The sequence below is a fragment of the Myripristis murdjan genome, chromosome 11 (assembly GCF_902150065.1).
Source record: "Myripristis murdjan chromosome 11, fMyrMur1.1, whole genome shotgun sequence".
Classification (NCBI taxonomy): domain Eukaryota; kingdom Metazoa; phylum Chordata; class Actinopteri; order Holocentriformes; family Holocentridae; genus Myripristis; species Myripristis murdjan.
Window position 1 is genome coordinate 18,737,740 of NC_043990.1, and position 16,700 is coordinate 18,754,439.

The 16,700-nt window shown below is 43.5% G+C and overlaps 2 protein-coding genes across 2 annotated transcripts; one reads left to right on the plus strand and one right to left on the minus strand.

Moving 5' to 3' along the window:
* Window positions 1-1,795: 1,795 nt before the first annotated feature.
* On the plus strand, window positions 1,796-10,273 carry wasf2 (WASP family member 2). Its single transcript, XM_030064273.1, has 9 exons — window positions 1,796-1,941; window positions 3,060-3,223; window positions 3,515-3,649; window positions 4,431-4,584; window positions 4,732-4,849; window positions 5,026-5,147; window positions 6,164-6,322; window positions 6,690-7,174; window positions 8,748-10,273. Exons 2-9 carry the CDS (start codon window positions 3,091-3,093, stop codon window positions 8,903-8,905), a joined length of 1,464 nt encoding a protein of 487 aa, XP_029920133.1. The 5' UTR covers window positions 1,796-1,941; window positions 3,060-3,090; the 3' UTR covers window positions 8,906-10,273.
* A 1,007-nt stretch (window positions 10,274-11,280) lies between these two features.
* Window positions 11,281-12,417, minus strand: gpr3 (G protein-coupled receptor 3). Its single transcript, XM_030064229.1, has one exon. It carries the CDS (start codon window positions 12,415-12,417, stop codon window positions 11,425-11,427), a length of 993 nt encoding a protein of 330 aa, XP_029920089.1. The 3' UTR covers window positions 11,281-11,424.
* Between the last annotated feature and the right edge of the window lie 4,283 nt (window positions 12,418-16,700).

A 16,700-nucleotide genomic window follows, 5' to 3' on the forward strand; every position in this document is an offset into this window, starting at 1 on the left:
AATCCATCAAAAGCAAAAGCAACATAACAAATTTATAGATGTGCATCAACACCAGAATAAAAGATACCGAGAAAACTTGCAAACTTGCATACTTTAACTGTTTCTTGAATACACTGATCATCCCTGACAAGAGAGCAGGCTGTCATGCCCTGGGAAGTTGGGCACATGGGGTTTGACACAGATTTAGTCACACAGTGCACACATATCACAGTTTGCAACACTCTGACTTGCAAATATGCTGGAAAAGGTGCTAAATAGAGATGTTGAAGCAAAGGGAATAGATGAGCTGATTAATTATATAGCCCCCTGGCCCTGTGTTAGCCCTAACACCCACACCAGACCTGGCCAGTCCAACTTGTAGACCTCAAATAAAGGCTCATTCCTCCTTAAAATGACCCACTACAAGCCTTATATGAAGGAATCAAAGAGATCTCTATGTATCCTCCACATTTAATGCATCTGCAGCAGCTCACTCACCACAGGACACATAATGGAGGGAGCTTCCAGAAAGAGAAAGGGATCCCACAGCCTCTCCTCCCACTCCCACCACAGCAGGCGGGATAAAATATTCACAGGCAGTGAGTCCCTCCAGCAGAACCACTCGTCCCAGCACAGCTCGCACCAGAGGCTGTGAACTCAGATCTGACCTGAGCCCAGCTATACAGACTGAGCTTCAGATTTAAGGTTAAGACATAAATAATACAGGAGCTTAAGAGATTCATTGATACCTGAATCACGGTTATAGTGGTAGATGGTTGTATTTATAAATATTTGTTAGAATAAAGATTGAATTAATCCAGTAAAGTAGAGATTTAGTCACAGGTAAGCCTTCAAAAAAGAAGAGCAACAATGTTAAAAACAGCAATCATAATACCAGTACTAGTAATATGAAGAAGAAGCCATGAGTGCGTACAAATATGGATTTAGTGCTTAGATATGCAGAATCATAGGCCTACCAGATCAATGAAATATAAATTTACTGTCATGATGGAAATAGATTTAGAGATGGTTTTGTAGATACATAACAACAACTCAAAGGTGAATATATAGTTGTATGTAGTTGTTATGCCAAAGCAGAAAAAATAAGATTACTCTTTGTATATTTTGATTTAATCACTCAGTTTGAGTTTATAAACACCCGTACGCACAGTTAACAATTGAATAAAAGCAGAATTTACATAAATAAAAAGGAGAAATATATTTATACATTATTTTTACATAATAAAAATATAAAACTGTACCTATAGCTACACAGGCACATGCACCCAGACACTCGCACATTCATACATAAATATGCATACAGTTTTTTTTTTTTAAATTAGTGACTATACTTGATACATGAAACCAAAAGTATTATTATTATTTTAAGTGCACGGGTTCTACGTCAAACTGAGATTAAATATCTTAACTCCCACTGGGGAAAGGCAAATTTGTCCTGACATAAACCCTTTGTGATTCCAGTTTAAGAAGGCTGAGTTGAGGGGAAAGATGCACTTAACACAAGGGGAGGACCAAGGTACAGTTATTAATCCCCTTAAGTGCCCTTTCCCCACAGTGAGCTCTTATTCATGAAGCACGATGCCAGTCATTCCTCGGACGCGTTCCAACCCGCTCGAGCGCACACTGGAATGCGCGCATGCCTCCACCCTCCGCTCCGCTACGCAAATTACGGACAGATGTTTACAACTGTTCAGGGTGGAGTTGCGCTTTTTACGTTGAACTGTCCATATCCTGTCCTCGGACAGAGCAACTGACGGGCGAAACAACCAATAGGCTGCGAGGACCCCAGCGCCTCGACCAATCAGAAGTTCACAGTCGCGGGGCTTCTCTCGCCTGCTCAGTTTGGCCGCATACTGTACCGCTCAACATTTCTTGTGGAAATCTTGAGAAAGTCTAACAGCCAGGCTGGTTTGATAGAGCGTACGGCCGCCACTTTTGACGGTAAGCAACTTATGTTTAATCTGCGTACTTTTTAGAGAGCCAATGATATGAAAATCTGCTTGAACATCCAGTTCTTCGAAATAAGAGCTGCTTTCAAGTTACTTCCTGCTCTGACAAGGCCGAGATCCCAAGTTTCATCTCAGCCCCGTTCTCATTCTTGAATATTGTGGGTGTTGAAGTGCGACGTTTCCGGGTGATTTGTATATTTCTTGTACCTAAAAGAACCCCCCCTGGTTTATTTATAAACGTAAAACCACGCTTAGTTGAACACGGTGCTTCAAATTTGTGATTTGACAGACCAGAGCATTTGAGTTTGTCGGCGAGCTCAGCACTAAGAGCTCAAGGCTGCATGTCTCCACCTGGATACATTTGTTTAATTGAAAATGGACAAAGACACAGCGACAGTGTGTTGGGAAACAAGAAAGCTGTGTGTTTGTTAAGTCGAGTTAAAGACAGATGAGTGCTCTGAAGAACAGATGACCTCAGCGGTCTGCCAAACCCTCATATTAAAAACTTGTAATTATGCAACCGAAATGGGGAATAGGAAGCACAGCAGAATACAGTCCACTTACAGTAAGCTTCATTATACCGGTGCCAGCACTGCCTTAGTTTTAGGGAAACTCTACAGCCATTGCAATCTGTGTGTGCTGTCTGGAGTTGTCAGTTTTCAGTGGTGTTCCCATATAGCAGTTTAGTTCCTGTTTAGCTTTGGGAGGTGGCAGGATTTCACACTGCTTGTGTGTGTATTACCTAATGTCATTTGATGTGCTTAATCTACTTTAACCCAAATGCTCCAGGTATCACTACCAGATCAATGCCAGCATTTGTGCCATTTTCCATTTTGGTTCATTCTAACTCATTTAATTTTGAGATTGGGTTATATGCTAAGCGGAGCAAACCTTTAGTTTTGCTTCTGCTTTAGCCTCTTGTGGCGCTCAGTGTGTATAAATATAAACGTGTCTGGGTGTCACATGAGTGTGTCACAGATGTCTGCAGGACATGACGGCCGTCTGGTCTTGGTGGACCCCAGAACATTGCCACATCATCACTTTGGTACTGTGGTTGTTTGTTGCTATGTGTGTTTGAGACTCAACGAACCCCCTGCTCTTCCCCAACAGGGCCAGGCCGCCCCCATCCATCACGCCCACCATGCCTCTGGTTACCAGAAACATAGAGCCGCGGCATGTGTGTCGCCAGAGCATCCCCACTAACATCCGCAGTGAGCTGGAGTGTGTCACCAATATCAGCCTGGCCAACATTATCCGCCAGCTCGGCAGCCTCAGTGGGTGTCTCTTGTGTGTTTGTGTCTGTGTGAATTTGTACATCTGCATAGGGGTAATCAGTGCATGGGTAAAATAAAAGCATAATGGTGTCTTGTGCGTGTGTGTGTGTGTGTGTGTGTGTGTGTGTGTGTGTGTGTGTGTGTGTGTGTGTGTGTCAGAGAGAGAGACAGAGTAAGAGAGTTTTCATTTTCATGTAGCTGTGAATTATAAATATGTGTTCAGTGTGGTTGACATTTAAGATAGCCCCTAGAATTTAAATTATGAACCTGTTTGTGTGTGTGTGTGTTTAGGTAAGTATGCAGAGGATGTGTTTGGAGAGCTTTTTGAGCAGGCTGGAGCTTTTGCCATCAGAGTAAATACACTGGGTGAAAGAGTGGATCGTCTGCAGGTCAAAGTCACCCAACTGGACCCCAAAGAGGAGGAGGGTAAGGACACTTACATGCTGCTAGCACCATTATTGTCTTTATTATTACTACACTAGTTTATCAGTTTGAGTACTGCTAAATTTTAATGTTTCACATTGTGAGTCAGTGAGTCTGTCACATTCAGCAACAGGAACCACACCTCATGTTGTTGAAAAAACCGTGTGACTGTTACTGATTTCATAAATCGAAGCAAACATGGATTAGTTTTGCTTACCAATACTGTTTTTTTAATGGATAAAATAGATTAAACGTAAAATATAAAATATAATATAAAATATTGTAAAATTGTGTCTGATTAAATTCTGTAAACTCTGACTTTCAATGCCAAGGTGAAACAGGGAAAAAAACTACGGATGCACTAGATGTACTGCTTTTCCAATACCTAGCCATTAAGTATTTGCTGATACTGATCTGTTTCATTACTTTCACTGATCAATGTAGCTTGGACCATTAGTTTGGGGGGAATTGAAAAAATAACTTTTTTCCCCCAGTATTTGGGAAGTACAAGCTTCTGTGTGCAAAAAAATTGAGAAAAACAAGAGTTTGATTTTTTTTCTGATGTGATGTCACACAGGGCTTTTGGATTTTGGTATTTAGTATCAGATACTGATACTCATGCTCCATTTTTAGCCCTGTATCAACCGCGATATTGATGCCAGTATCAGCATTGGTGCATCGCTAAAAATGGCATATACATGAAAATCCCTCTCCTGTTCCACTTTATTAATATTTCCTTGTATTCTCTCCATTTCATCCCTCTGTCTTGCTGTTTCTCTTTCAGTCTCCCTGCAGGCCATCACTACACGCAAGGCCTTCCGTAGTAATCTGACCCAGGACCAGCAGCTGTTCACCAGGCCATCTCTGCCCATGCCTGTCCAGGAAACCTACGAGACCTGCAGTCAGCCTCCACCGCTCAACAACCTCAGCCAGTACCGGTAGGATTCTGCAGACACACTCACACAGATCTGTAGTGTATATTCATTCATATTCATTCATGTGAGTACAACATACAAGGAGCAATAAGCACAAAGTTTTTCACTTTAAAACTTCCAGTTGTAATGGATGTAAATGTTTGTCCACAGGGAGGATGGGAAGGAGGCCCTGAAGTTTTACACTGATCCTTCCTACTTCTTTGACCTGTGGAAGGAGAAGATGCTGCAGGACACCAAGGACATCATGAAGGAGAAACGCAAGCACAGAGTGAGACACACAAATACACGCTCTCAAATAAAACAAATAATTTGACATTTGGTGGTCAAGTTGACAAAACTGGACAGCATTAGCATTTGTTTTGTCATAAATCTTTCATTGGTCCAACACTTTCCTTCCCTGTTTCTGTGTCTCCCTCTCTTCCTCCCTGTCCTCTTTCTGAGCAGAAGGAGAAGAGGGACCATCTGAACCCACGGACGCTGAATCCTCGGAAGATCAAGACCAGGAAGGAGGAGTGGGAGCGCCGCAAGATGGGGGAGGAGTTTGTGGTGCCAAAGAATGAAATGATGTAAGCTGGGAGACAGAGAGCAGGGGTGGAAAAATTTGTAGGTTTAGCTGAATATATCAGCGTGGATTAGTAGTTGTTCATGGACTTTAGTGGATTGCAAAAGCACTTTAGAAGGTCCCTAGAAAAATCGTGACTAGTCTAATTTAGCCTTTTCTTCTTAGTTAACACAGTGAGAATAAATGCTTAAAAGGATGGGCAATCTGATTTTCAGGTTTACAGAAAAGTTCTGCTAATTATTATTGCTCATGATCTATAATGATTACTTTATGTGAAAAAAAAAAACTAAAAATTGAAAATGTGTATCTTTAAAAGGCGCAGTGATCCAGCATCCAGCATAGAAAGAGAGTAAAGACCAGTCACAGCCTTAAAGCTGACTCTACTTACCACATCGGTCTTCTGTTTTGTATCAGTCATGACATCAAATCACAGTTTGTTGTTTTCACAGCCATGTGTAAATGTTGACTGACAGAAATAGTTTGTGAACAGATGGCAAGCACAGAGTGACATTTTGATTATCACAACACTGCAGAAAGTGGCAGAAACAAGTGCAGGAGTTACTACATGACCTGCCTTGCTTACACCTTAATCTGTTTTTGTAAGATTTTCTGGCTCCTGTGATGCTGCTTTAGCTGTATGTGTTAAGATAATTTGCCTGCTCATTTGTTAAGATAAGCAATGGCCCGGCTTAATGGAAAAATCATTAGCTAGGAATTTAGTGCTTGTTCAGTGGAAGGGCAAGTCAGTCCCCTATTGCAGTGCTAGTCACAATACTATAAAGAAATTATTAGTATTTTACAATCATATCAGCCAAAGACCACAAGGTAACAACATAACTGTTCCTCTGAAAACTGTAAGGGGGCATTTCTTAAAATAAACCAAAACAACATATGACTCACAACAGCTCACTGGGTCCATAAATGCCAATTTTCTTTGTCATGTATGCTTTAATGTTCTCTGTATGGAGAAAAGAGGTGTCATACTTTGAATGGATATTGATGTCTTAAATATTCATTAAGGAATTCCTTGGAGGGTCTGAATGGCAGTATTGGATCAGGAGAAGGCTTCACTTCTGACGGCTTGGAGCAGAGTACGGGCTCCTACGCTTTTGACCCAGGCTCCCCTCTCCCTCCGCCCGGCCCTGATGACTTCCTGCCCCCACCACCACCAGACATGGCGTAAGTGCCATACACATACACACCGCCAATACACTCGTGCTCCTGCCTCCACCCACCAACAAGTAGTGACATCATATATACACATCCTGTACAGTTGCAGAGCAGTCCTACACACACACACACGCACACACACTCATGATTCAAGGGTCCTCATCACATGCGTTCCTCCACCCCTGCCATGTTGATCATTAGCACATTAAGTCTGTGTTTCCTTTAATAAATGTGAGCTACTGTTTTATTTCTGTTATACATGGTGATAAATTAAGATTTCAGATGAATATCCTGGGGATCAAGTTGCAGAGAGATCAGTAGCCGTCTCGACTGTCGAGCATGTCCATCATCTTACCTGGTGCTGTGTCATTGGCAGGTATGATGGAATGACAAACCAGAAGAGAGTCAGTGTGCTGAGTCCCACCCACCCCCCTCCTGCTCCTCCCATGGCCTCCCCCCCAGCCAACTCCCGCCCCAACCTCTCCCCTCCTCCTGCCCCTCCTCCACCTCCTCCCCCCTCTGGCTTTGGGGCCCCTCCGCCTCCTCCTGGCTTCGACACCCCACCCTCACCTCCTCCCCTCTCATCCTCCCCCACCGCCTATCCCTCTCCCCCTGCTCCCCCTCCTCCTCCCTCCATGTCCTCTGTTGCTCCTCCTCCTCCACCTGCCCTGCCCCAAGGTGGAGGTCCCCCACCACCTCCTCCTCCTCCTCCTCCCCCTGGTCCTCCTCCTCCAGCCTCTGGGCCCCCTGCACCTCCTCTTCCCGCATCGGGTGGTGGGGCGGCTCCCAGCTCTGCTCCTAAACCTCAGCCGGCGCCCGCCAGTGATGCTCGCAGTGACCTGCTACAGGCCATCCGACAAGGTAAGACACTCCTCAGTGCTGATTGGCTCAATCACACGCAGGTCAATGGAAAATACTCCCATGACTGTATAAGTACATAGTACAAATGCTATGTATTGTATATTATTGATACTAAAATCTAGAGATTAGACCCTGTATTTTGAGTATATGCACAGTATGAGGAAAATATGCATTGTGACTTTTGTAAGTAGATAAGTAGGTATTAGTATTTAATGTCTCACACAAAAAGGCATATGCAAAATTAAAGAATAAAATAGTCTGACCAATCAGATGAAGCATTGGCTGTTTAGGTGCCATGTTTGAAGTTTGCATGCTGCAGAGTGAATGTGGTGGTATTTGTGTCATTAAATTCTAAGTCATTTATTTCAGCCCTTTGCAATATGTTTATTTTGGACGCACATATTGCAGTGACAGTAAATGAATGATTTGATTGTGTATCCCTAATATGCAGTAAATGATGACTCATACCAATATAGTATGCCTGTATTTTTCAGCAGAAGTGTAACATATATCATTAATGTAGATTATAAAAGAGCATTTACAATATTTTTATCATCATATCCACAGCCCTTAGCTGTCCTAAAATCACTGTAAAGCACAGCATGCTGCAGCTCACTGCCTCAGTAACACAATACAGCACACTTGTGTTTCATTCTACCTAGTGTGCTGCAGTATTAAGTGTTTCTCCCAGACTGACACTGTAACTGGGTGCTGTGTAGATTGTAACTCTAGATTTGCGAAACTCTCAAATCTAGGGTGAGCAGGTTAAAACTATTTTAACCTGCTCACCTTGCTTTTACCTTACACTCTAGGAGGTGAGCTGTGTGTGGAGGTGCTTTGTTGTTAGTGACAATTGAAACCAACATGGTACTGAATGACACTTCCTCTGTCAAATATTGTGTTTAAAGTGTCACGCAAGTACTGAATTGTGATACCCAGCCCTATTAATAACATGTTTGAGACTGTCTGTCTGTGTGTCAGCAAATGAAAGTGCTGGTTACATGATGACAGTGACCACAAACAGTGGGGCGGGGGTGATGTCAAACTGTGACGCCAATAGGAAATCCTGAATAGGTCGAATTATATTTGGGCAGCTGTTAATACACCTGGGTGAACACCCAAGTATATCATATGTGCGGGAAATACTATACTATACCATAGCAATAAAACCTGAGTGTTCATGTCTATGATTACAAGTGTTGCAGTCATGTGATATGTTTGTGGCACAAGAGAATTTTTTGTCAATTATGGCTCTGATACACACGCCACCAATTCTTATATACTGCCTTAAAGGCCTTTTAAAACAACTTACATGCATAAGAAGAAAAACAAGGGCAGAGCAAGAGAAATAAAGCCCTAGCTCCCTGATTATTGCAATATTGCACAGCATTTAATGCTTTATGAAAATTTTTAATATAATTGGAACAGATTCAGCCAGTCCGATTGTTTGTCTGAACCTACCTGTCAAAGGTATTTGAATGTGTCCATGACAACAACGCAGTGATTCTGCTGTGAACGATTATGTAAAAGCTGCAAGGCACTCACGTGGTGGCTGTAACCCTTTCTCTCCCAGGGTTCAACCTGCGGAAGGTGGAGGAGCAGCGGGAGCAGGAGAAGAGGGACCACTTTGGCAATGACGTGGCGGCCATCCTGTCACGTCGTATCGCCGTAGAGTGCAGCGACAGCGAAGACGATTCCTCCGAGTTCGATGATGACGAGTGGTCTGACTGATGGCCCCCCCTCTTCATCCTGACCACCACCATAGTTTTATAGTTTTTCTCAGCTTGAAGTCACATCTGAGCAATTCCAATCAAAGTACATTGTCTAGTATCAACTGAATAGAGGTCACTATTCCTCACCATTCCTCCTTTTTAATAACAGTCACATTCCTCCAGTCATTTATTTCCATTTATCCAAAATTCCAAAGATTGGAGTGTGTGTGCTGGCTTGTGTGCATGTGCCATTCCTGATGATTTTCTGTGCTTGGAATGGACGACACACCACTGCTATTAGTGAAAGAGGGTTGTTTGATTTGATGTGTGTCTCTCTACTGAGTATGTGTGTGAACACACTGCCACTGTCTTTATATCACTGTATTTTATGAATTACCTGATGCTGTTAGCTAACCACCTGTTTTTATCTGCTTTAATATATAAGACAGTAAATGCTGGTGGAGAGGGAGCACACACATGCATGCAAGCAAGCTCTTATTTATATATACTCAGTGGAAAGACACTTGTGGTGTGAAAAGCTGATGTCAAAACATTCTCCCTCTGTCACTCACACATTCATAGATAGAAGAATATATTGATTGTATATGGTTATGGTTGTATTACCTACATTGAATAATATTTACTTAAAAATAATGCGATCTGTTTAAAAGCTAAAGCACAGATTTCTATTGCTTTTTCTCCTTGCTTTTGTATTCTGTCCCTCTTTTCTGTGGTTGTCATGGTAACAGTTGCCTTGAGGATGAGACACATTCCCTTATGGGTGAATTCAAGATGGCTGAATGATGGTAATGGTTGTAGATTATAAATAAATGTATTGATTTATTATTCATTGTGGTTAGGGAGGTGTTGGCTCATAAACTGCTCTCTGCACAAACTCCAAGTCAGGTGCCTTAAGTGTTTGATGAGATAACGTTTCTTAACATATGGAGATGTGCACCAAAGAAGGCATAACTCATTTTGTGTGATTTTTAAGCTGTGTTATGTATTGCTCTCTGCAATTTTCAATTTTGAACTACCTTGCTGTTATGAACTAGTCTATTATTGCACATCTTCAATCACTGTGCTCTGTATAGACTGACATGACTATCTACCTTGTCCTGCCTACTTGCAAGTGCCTTTTTGTGTTGTTTTTGAGTGTCACGAGGCCACTGATCATTCAAACTAATAATCATCAATGATGAGTCAAAGATAGAACTGACTACTGATCAGTGTGAGCCAAATACATAGTCAAAGTGCCTTTATTTTAAAACTAAAGTCTGCCTGTGTTAAATGCCCCGTCTCACAGCATGTTCAGCCAAAGCTTTGCTTCTCCTGCCTTAATTCTCTAAATGATTATAGTTATCTCAATAAACATGGAATAAATGACTTTGATTGTTTTTTTCTGTTCATGAGAATGGTTGAAAATTATATTGTGATAACAATATGCGGCTGGATCTTTGAGTATTTAAGGTTATGTAAAATAACAGGTTTCTAAACCTGTCAGCCTTAAGCCTAGATGCCTGTTTTTTAAGTATTTGTCCGTAATAAATCCTTCTAATGCTGTTGGTTTGCACCTTTTAAAAAATGCTGACTGTTGGGGCTGGGCAGTGAAAATAAATCGGTGGGGGAAAAAAGTTTAGAAAATGAGGAGCGAAAAATCCATCTTACATAATCAGTCTGCCCTCTCTCCAAGATTGGTTAGTGGATTTAAACAACATGATGGGTGCAGAGTGATGGTAATAACATTGAAGCTTGCCTTAGCGTCCAAATTATTCAGGATACAAGAATAGAGAACATCCGTCTGTGTCTACTTGAGTACGAGAGAGAAACACCAAAAGCGACAGCAGCAGTTGAAAGAGTACTGACAAAACCCCATAGAAAAAGCAGATTTATTATTCATCATTATAAAATATTCATTCATTTCAAAAAGGTTGTGCAACATGAACATATGGTCAGTAACTTTGAAAGTGCCTTTTACAGAATGTGCAAAATAGAATCTGAAAGTTCTAGAACATTGTGTTTTCTAGGCATTCAAGTAAATAAAATTGGCCTTTGGATCACTCATGTCATTATGCCGTGACATAAACCCATTCTTTGTCTTAAAGTGCAGATGATTGTTCAGCCTTCTTTTTTTGGGTGCATTCGGACACAGGATTCCTGCATTTGTATTTCAGTCTTGGGATCCAGTGGAGTTACAATTGACTGAGAATGAGGCACAAGTACACATGAGACAGTACATTCAGTCTGTGGCAACAGCAGAGCTGTTCCAAGATGGCTGCCAGCCAGGAGGACAGTTCAGTACATTCTGATTGCTTCTAAGTTGCAGATGGACTCCATCTCTTGGTCAAGTGCAATTTATGTGTGTGTTTATGTATTTTTGTGTGTCTGTGTGAGTGCGTTGTGTGTGGGTGTGTGCGTGTCTCTGTCTGTTTTTGTCCAAACTGACTTCATGTTCTGGCAGTCTATGTAGCTATGTGTGTATCTTGGCATACAAACAGTGATATGTCTGGTGTGGTTTGTGGGCGATGGGCTGGCAGTCTACACATCCACAGGGTAGTGTATGTGTGTGTTGTGTGTGTATCTGTGAGGGCAGCACGCCTGGAGCAGCACCTTGCGAATGTCTTTGTTTCTCAGACTGTAGAGCAGCGGGTTCAGCAGGGAGCTCCCTGCTGCTGGCACCAAGGTAGCGTAGGTGTACAGAGGAGGGCTGGATGCGTCACCTAGCAACCCCCACAGGGAAAAGGGCATCCAGCAGCCCACAAACACACTGAGAACAAGGATCAACCGAGAGAACCCCCTCCCACTGCTGTTTTTGCTTGCATATGATTGATTGGCAGGGAGGAAGTGCCTCTGGGTGGCGATGGCGTGGGCATGCCGTCTGGCCACACGACAGATCCCAGCGTAGAGTTGTAAAGTTACCATGACGACCACAAGGAAACCACCACACAACAGCGATAGGTAAGTCCTGGTCAAAGGTCGTGCTACAGAACAGGAATCTGGCTCTCTTAGGCAGTGCCATCCCATTGCAGGGCCTGCGCCTATAACACACGCCCCCACCCAGACTAACAGCAGGAGGATGGCGGCACGGCGACGAGATTGGCCAGAGCCATAGGTGAGGGCGTGGCTTAGAGACAGGTATCGATCCAGAGCGACACCCATCAGGCTACAGAGGGAGGCAGTCAGTGATGTCACCAGCAGTCCTGAGGTCAGTAATTCGGACCAATCACTGGGCTCCACACAAAACAGGAACAGGAAGTGTAGGATTAAAGCTACACCTGCCAAGAGGTCTGCTAGTCCAAGACTGGCGAGCAGCAGGAAAACTGGGGCGCGTAAAGATGGCGTGGCCAAGATGGTGGTAACGACTATAGCATTCTCAGCTGCAATGAGAGTCCCTGAAACACACAGGGCCACACCCCACACACTGAGGGGTGGGGCTTCATATGGGGGTGTGTGATCAGGTAGGTCCAGAGGAATGAGCGGGGCAGCACCTGAGGACTCTTCCCAGCCCAGATCGGAGGCGTTCAGGATCATGGCTGGTCAGCAGTCACACTCACACACGACCTAAGAGAGAAAAAAAGAGAAGGAAGATGCTGACATTAGTTTCAGTGTGCCATTATCTCCATTTAGCAGCCCTTCCTGTATGGTTAGAGGCTGTGGTTTCAGCTTCTATTGAAATGTTGGAGACCGGATGTGGCATCAATGCATGTCAGAGGATGATTTAAAGAGGCAATGGGGGAACTTCATATCTGTTGGCTTAAAGGAAAAATCCATCCTAAAACATCTCACCACTTGCTAAAAAAGCAGCTGGTGACTTACATTACATTATAGGTGCCGCTTTGTTGTTCTGGGGTGCAGTTCCATTTTTCTGTCGGGAGTAGGCCTATTACCAAATGTGATGCACACAGAGAGCAGCTGCAGCTACACTGGAGCTTAATGAGAGAAAGAAGTGAGCTCTACCTCTTCTACTTTGAGTTTCTATTCAGTCTGCAAGGAAGCACGGCCTTTTATTTTCCAAGGGCTGATGCTGAAACCTGATATCTAACCATTTCCCCCCCTATTAAAGGCCATTGTAGCTGTGCTGAGAATAGCATGAGTGACGTCACTGGAATTCACTTTTGGCTTGTTGGCTGCAGAATAATAATAATAATAAAAAAAACACACCATCAAACAACAAAATGACACAAGGAAGGCAATGTCATTCGCAATTTGCTCTCATTGGTTGGGTCCTCACATGCTGCGGGACCCGTCCAGTCATAATATGATTGAGGAGAACAGAGTAGTTCAGCCCGCCAGATGTTTTTTTTTTCTTTAATTAATTACCTCATCAGTAACCATTAACCTCAGACCGGGGGATCCCCTCCTGTGCTTTGACCATAACCAAAAAATATGCTCTTGTCCTTGAGGGGGGGGCGGCTTGTCTGAATCTAGGACAGGCAATCCATTCTACATTTCAGGCACAGGCACCGCATATATCCGTGCTAATAAATACTACACTAATTCCTTGGGCAGTTTATAATTTGAGAAACTGGGTCATCGCTGCCAAAAAGAGCGGTGTTTGTGTGTTTAAACTGATTTGTACGGTCTGGTGCTTGTTCTGTTCTTTTGCACAGCATGCCTGTTCTGTCGTGATTTACTTAAGCGGAAAGCACCCTGCTGCGTGAGAATTACACATCATAATAAATATATCTGCAATACCCGTTTTGGATTAAGATTTCTTCTTGTTTTGGTCATACAAACAATGCGATTTTGAACAGTCATAGAAGCATTTTGCTCCTCCTCTCCCTTCCACGCCAGTGGGATAGACTCATGGTCCTGATGAGGAGGACGCTGTTGTATAATACAGTTGCAGATTCTTTGCACCACAGAGGATGTCCCGAACGCGCGCGCGCGTGCACACACACACACACACACACACACACACACACACAAAGGCATATGCAGTGAAATGTCCATCTTACCTATCAACGATCCAAAAGATCAGCACCCTTTATGATCCAAAATGTGCAGAGATGATGTCTGTCCTCTGTGATATCAATATAATAGCAAATAATTTCAGAAGTCCAGATGTGTTCGACAGTTTCGTGTCCCTGTCTTCATCAAAGTTATATCAAGCTTTGACTTCGCGTCGCTTGCATCTCCTCTTCAAGATTTCCAGAGAGCTCAGAGAGGCAGAATGGATGCTCTTGCGCGCGGACACCACCACAAGAGAGCCCGTCTGACGTCAGTGACTGGGAGGCTCGACCAATGAAGTGGCAGAGTGGAAGATGAGGGAGAGAGAGGTGGGTGCGGGTATGGAGTAATTTCATTCAGAAAAATGCGGCATCTCTCCAGCCCCTCCCACTGCGGCTTACTCTTGCTCTCATTTCTTGTAAATAATGACCACCAACAGACCCTTTCTCACTCAAGCACACACACACACACACACACACACACACACACACACACACACACACACACACACACACACACACACACACACACACACACCCACACACACACACACACACACACACACACACACACAAACACACACACACACACACAATGCACAATGCACAACGTACAGCACTTGTCTTAATAAGACTCAAGGACCAAGATGAATGGATGGGAGGAAGTTGTTTCTATCAGGCTTTGGGAGGGTGGGGGCTGGGGGTTGAACACAGGGGAAGAGAGCACCGTTGCTTTTAATGGACGCAGAGCTGCATGGCGCTGTCCGCGGTGCTGAAACGCAGCGCTGTGACTCATGAGGTCGTTGCGTGGATCCACTGCATGTGTTGTCCTGTCAGGGAAACTGAGTCAATTATTTGTGCCTGTCAGACACTTGGAGTGCAAATTATCCGCCCAAATGAGCACGAAGGGGTGCAGTTTTGCTCACAGTGACAGAAAAATTACCCCATCTTCGCCCATATGCCTTACCATACCCATACCCATGCACCCACGCCCTGGATATGTACATTATTATTATTATTATTATTATTGCCACCGTCATCTTCTCTGCTTATGTGATCTTCTTCCAGTGACTTTGTCTTAATTGCAAAGCACTTTGTTCTAGAAAACTGCTATAGAAATATAACCAATTACTTATATCACTACAAGCACTACTACTTAGTTTGGCATTTAATAACATTTGCAGGAGACCATAATCAATTGAGGTTTTATAAGGACGAAGTTAATAGTCGTTGGCCAGCGGGTGGCGGGGGGAGCGGGTTGTGTAAAAGGTAAAACACCTAATCTAAGGAGATATATTTATTTAACCTAATTAATTCACACTCACCCTTGATTCGCATCCCAGAGAATCATGGCTCCCTACATTTTTTACCTTTATCAAACCCACTGACAGCAGCCTGCAGCAGTGGGCAGCAGGGAATTCATGGCTTCCCCCGTTTAATCGTGTGCGTGGGTGCTGCAGAATGGGCTGAGCTGGTGGTATACGTGGTCGCGCAAATCAATTCGTTAACAGGGGAATTTCACCCTCCTGAAGCCATATTAGGATACACACTTCCGGTCGATAAACGCCGGGCTACGTCACTGAGCCGATGTGAACTGAAAGACTAGTCACTTGCAAAAATGCAACCTATATTATCCACCTTGTCTAAAAGTCAGCCAATTTACAGCATCAGCAGTCAGCAATTTTTCTTGTCAGAAGACACACATCCTGGTGTGTAAATCATTTTAAATGTCAAATGTTGGAGCTCTCTTTACCAAATGCATTGCAACGAACCAATAGTAGATTTTAGATGGATACAATACAGATATCAGAGCAAAACCGCAACTGAAATATCATGACCACGGGAGATAAAAATACAACAATCTAGGATAAGATTTACTCCAGCAATGGGCTATATTCTGGTGATTATAGGAGTCTAAAATGTACAGCATGATGGATTCAGTATGCATGTTCAACATACAGATCCTCGAGCACTTCTGTCCTGTTACTCGGGTTGTTTCGTAAGTGTACGTGGTCTAGTAATAAAAAAAAACTCGTCTGAATGCCTGGGCTGTAAATTGCAGCCTAATGAGCTTGTTTGTTGCAGTGAAAGCTATCGATTCCCACCCCGCCAGCAGTGGAAACGTCAGAGGAGGGAATCGTGTCATTTACCGCTTTCCTCAAGAGATGACTGCGAAATATCCCCTCTTTTTTATCAGACCAACACACACGCCAACCACCCTGCAGCACATAGTAGTAATGACACACTTGGACAATGTGTTTGAGAGAGAAAATGGACCAGAAGAGAGTGTGGGGCTGCTCAAGCAAAAGATGTAGGAGTGCGTGAGCAACATCTGTGTGAGTGGAGGGGGAGGTGGAGGAATTCGCTACAAGCTGTAACCGCGTCGTGATGCTGGACTCTATACACCTGATTTACGAGCTGGGCATATGACTCAGTCTGTTTAGGAGAAGTTTGCATAACGCAGCAGCACTTTGAAGGTCAATAGCTTCTTGCAGAGCTTGTATTGGTTTATTGGCGAGCGCGCGCGCGCGTGTATGCTAGTAATTCCAGTACTGTGGAGGTGACTCTTGGCCTATGTTTCCACTCCAGAATTATTTTAAATTTATGCCAGACATCCATGTTTACTCATCCACACCTACACACATTCATTAGTTATGAAACATCAGTAATTGAAATGGTGGATTTTGGGCACAATCTTGAGAGCACTAATGAGCAGTCCTAACCAGACTTTCACCAGTAGTCCAAAATCTGCTTGAAATCTGTCCAGGGAAGACAATTGTGTTTTATTCTGCACGGGAAAAAACCTAGCCAGATTTTGTTTCTGCTTGTTCCAGTTTGTCTCAGATAACACACCAGCTGCTGCAC

Excerpts from the sequence above, each read along its gene's own strand:
- wasf2 (XM_030064273.1), top strand. The coding sequence starts at position 3,091 with ATGCCTCTGGTTACCAGAAACATAGAGCCGCGGCATGTGTGTCGCCAG. Across the intron at positions 6,323-6,689 it reads CCACCACCACCAGACATGGC|GTATGATGGAATGACAAACC; the intron begins GTAAGTGCCATA and ends TGTCATTGGCAG. Across the intron at positions 7,175-8,747 it reads GCTACAGGCCATCCGACAAG|GGTTCAACCTGCGGAAGGTG; the intron begins GTAAGACACTCC and ends TTTCTCTCCCAG.
- gpr3 (XM_030064229.1), bottom strand. The coding sequence starts at position 12,417 with ATGATCCTGAACGCCTCCGATCTGGGCTGGGAAGAGTCCTCAGGTGCT.